This window comes from Toxorhynchites rutilus, chromosome 2 (assembly GCF_029784135.1).
Source record: "Toxorhynchites rutilus septentrionalis strain SRP chromosome 2, ASM2978413v1, whole genome shotgun sequence".
Classification (NCBI taxonomy): domain Eukaryota; kingdom Metazoa; phylum Arthropoda; class Insecta; order Diptera; family Culicidae; genus Toxorhynchites; species Toxorhynchites rutilus.
This window is the reverse complement of record NC_073745.1, coordinates 314,392,787-314,396,726: the sequence shown is the minus strand read 5'-3', so window position 1 is coordinate 314,396,726 and position 3,940 is coordinate 314,392,787. Positions and strand designations below refer to the sequence as shown.

The window sequence follows — 3,940 nt, the reverse complement described above, 5'->3', positions numbered from 1 at the left end:
AAAATGTAAATGAAGCTCGTGTAGTAAATAAATGAGTGTTTTTTTAATGCTAATATTTTTTTTCTGTACAACAAAGCTTTTCGATGGTACGGATTTTTGGAAAAAAGTACTGCTGAGAAAGATTTTTGACCCCTCTGGTACAGATTTAAATGTGGCAACACTGAGCTCAAGCAGAAGTACATCCAAGGTTGTCATAAATTCTGGTTACAACGCAACATTGAAACACTATATCTTGCGTTATGGGACATTGTTGAAAAATATCTTCTCATTTTTTCGTCCTTGTCGAAAAAGGCTTCAGTGTGGTTACAAACAACCCAAAACCGAAGGAACCATTTGAAAATCAACGAATGCGGAGATTTAGGGCTTTAACTAACCAAAATTGAACCGTACTTTGATATTTTGATAGTAGCGGATAGATTGGTTTGCGATTTTAATGTTTTTATAGTTTGTGAGTGGTATGTATTAACAATTATTAATTACATTTGATATTAACTAAATTTCATGTCCATTTATTTTATTGAATTTGTTGAGAAAATACTGTAAAGTTAATTCATTGAACTAACTGCAATGTTTCTAAATTATTAAATTATTTAGTAACGAAATAGATCTAAAGATAAAATCTTGAAAGAAATTTAGCTCTAGGGGGTCTTTGGTATGACTTCATTCTGGAAAAGGGGTCTCTTGCCCAAATTAGTTTGAGATCCCCTAGTCTAAAGCGCTCCATTCATAGATCTCATCTCCTAATATCAGTTTTATATTTTTCAAAGAATGGACCCTCATCATATTCGGATTCGGTAAGTCTATTTCCCCACGGTGCAATACCATACATGGTCACACCTTCAAGCACACTTACAATACACTAGTTATGTTTTATTTAACAACTAACATATTCACTAGAAATAATTTATAGGGCAGAACAACGTTTGCCGCGTCGATTAGTGTTGTAATAAAATAAACATTTAAAAATTGGAATACATTTTTCTATTGTACGATCGTAACAGAAAAAAGTTAAAAGGATCAAATGAAAGCTGGTTGATAAGGTTAATTACATTTGGTAATAACTTAGTTGGCAAAAATTTTGTTTGTCCACAACATATCTGGAATCGATTTTTTATTTCTTCACCATAATGAATATTCATTTCTTCACCATGTTCATATATTCAAAAAAGGCTTTGAGCTTCAAAATTATATACATCCCCTCTAAAAATTTGTTGGGTTTTAACAAAGTTACAGCGTTTCAAAAATCACTCCAAAATTTCGTCTCCGCACTCTGTTCGTCTATGTTTTTTTTTGTCGAGTGTAGAAACACGATTTGGGAAAGTGGGGGTAAAACGGACATGTCAAGAAGAACTTCATTTATATCTTTGGAAACTCAAGTTTCCCAAAACTTTGATGCAGTTTCTTGCAATTCAATATACTGTTTTTCTACCTAATTGACCAAATATTTTACAAAAAAAGTGTTTTTCAATGTTTTTTACTGAAATTAAAACAGACCGAAAACATTTATAAAATTTTTTTCGATGCGGGTAATATGGACATATAGTGAGGGGAAATATGGACAGGTTTGTAATATATGAAGCGTAGAGGTTTATCGATCGCGAGAGGAATAATTTTATTCAACTCATCACGAATGTTCGTTAAATGATGAAAAAATCGAATTAATCCACCTAGAAGTGATATCGTGCTTTTCAGCAGTATAAACGGACAGACCCTCAACTATTTTGCTTTTGGTTCCAGTCAGCTTCTAAACAGTCCACATTTGGCCATTTGATTTCCATTTATAAACGCAGGGCATTCCTGAGGAATAGATTAAACCGATTTTTCATAGTCCATCTCACTTCCACTGGCAACTGTCCGTTTTACCCCACCAGTACAATCATTTCAATAATTTAAATTTTCCACTCAAAAATGAATTCACTTTTCCGCACATACCTAGTATCGCTTCTTTGTTAACTCAAAAAACGAAATAAACCATCAGCCAATTGAATTTTGATTTTAAACCACTCATGCTCAATATCGAAGCAGCTAAAATCACATCCTCACGCGGAATCATGCATGATTTTCGGTTTTTGTTTCCTTTTTCCACTTCTGATCAGTATTCATTGCCATAGGGTGGCTGAAATATTATAGAATAGCATGTAGAAGGTGTTCTCATTAACAGAAATCTGAACTTCAAAATGTACAAATAACTTCAAAAATACAAATCAACCACCTGTCCACATTACCCCCACTGCCGTAATACCCGCGGTTCTCCTATAAGAAATAATTGATAGCGCCTAATGTTAGAACTCATTTCGCTGGATGTTGTGGTTATAAAAACGAGGTCTATAGGCCACATTTCCCAAAACCCGTACACTTAGTACATGTTGTAATGTGGAATCTGTAGAAAATATTCTCGGAATATCATATTACATATTACATTTCAAATATACTTTTTTCACTTCTGAAATCAGATAAACAGGTTTTGTTAGTAATTTTATTTACTGTATTTATAAATTTATGACATATAGAAAACATAATCCATCACTGTCTCAACCTCAACCGTAGATGCGCCCCTTTCTCAGTACCCAATCCCAGCAAACCCTTGAGTAGCTGGAGCGGTACCTGGGTCTGCTCGGTTCTCTCGAGGCTGAAATGCAGCAACAGCTGATACATAATCACTTTCATTTCCATCAGTGCGAACCTCGATCCGATGCAGTTTCTTGGTCCAATACCGAATGGCATATATGCGTCCATGTTGATGTTGACCCGGTTGGTGTCGCTGAATCGTTCCGGATCGAATTTGGTCGGATTTGGGTAGCACATGGGGTCCCGATGGATGCCGTGTACCGGAATCCACACGCACGCACCTTCGTCGATGGTGAACTTGAGTCCCTCGCCATCATCTAAGGTGTAATCGCAAAGGCATTGTCGATCAACGGCCGGTGCAGGCCACATCCTCAAGGTTTCCGATACGACCATATCCATGTACTTCATTTTCTGCAGAACATCATACGTTAGGGGTTCGCCCTGCAGCTGACTGTTCGTTTCCAGAATTTCTTCGTATAGTTTCTGCTGAACATCCGGATTGAGGCCCAGTTCATATGACATGAACAACATTTCCGTGGACACGGTGTCGAATCCAGCGAAGAAGAAAATCATACACTGCGCGATGAGCTCGATTTCGGTCATCTTTTTGTTCGAGGCAACCTTTGTAGCATCCGACTCATTGACCGTTGCGAAACCCTCGGTGATTTCCGTTTCCTCCTGCGGATGCTCCAAGAGACCCTTTCTTGCTTGTGTTAACAGATGAATCATATCCGGTCGAACGATTCCGTGGGCCTCCCGCGTTCGCACCGCATCCCTGATAATCTTGCAAAAGTACCGGATATGTTCCCTGCCGATAACATCGATTCCCAGCTTAGTCGTAATTTTCGGGAAAATCCTAATGGCCATCATTCGCAAAAACACAATTATGCTGTTGAAGCCCATCATCTCTTTGGCCTTTAGGTAGAACTCGTTTTCACGACTTTGTAACGATTCTACCTGCAGTCCAAAGGCACAAGTCGCAATAATATCGTTTGCTACTCGTGAGTACAGATCCTTTACTTCGTGCTCGATGAATCCCACTGCGGCCGCTTCTTTCCTCAAAATATCAATCATCCCGTGGATGTATTTCACCATCAGCTCAAACATCGCCCGCATCTTGCTTCCGGTAAACGCGGGACTAAGCGTGGCTCGCATATCGCGCCACTTCTGACCACGCAAGCCCACAAGGGTTTTGCTGAAGAGCAAATCTTCGTTGTCATCGTCGCCTTCGCCAAAGAACGCTCGCCGGTCGATGAAGTACTCGAAATCCTTCACCGCTATCTTTTTGATCAGGTAAGGGTCTCGAATCACAAATGTGCGTGTCAGAGTGTCGAATATACCAAACACCCTGGAAGCGATAAAATTTCGTTAC

At 38.7% G+C, this 3,940-nt stretch overlaps 1 protein-coding gene across 1 annotated transcript in view; it reads right to left on the bottom strand.

The window, feature by feature from the left end:
• Positions 1-2,506: 2,506 nt before the first annotated feature.
• Positions 2,507-3,940, bottom strand: part of LOC129768291 (probable cytochrome P450 9f2) — a 1,668-nt gene continuing 234 nt past the window's right edge. The window contains exon 2 of the mRNA XM_055769825.1: positions 2,507-3,916. Coding sequence (XP_055625800.1) covers positions 2,524-3,916 — 1,393 coding nt within the window. The 3' untranslated portion in view covers positions 2,507-2,523. The remainder of the gene's footprint in view (positions 3,917-3,940) is intronic.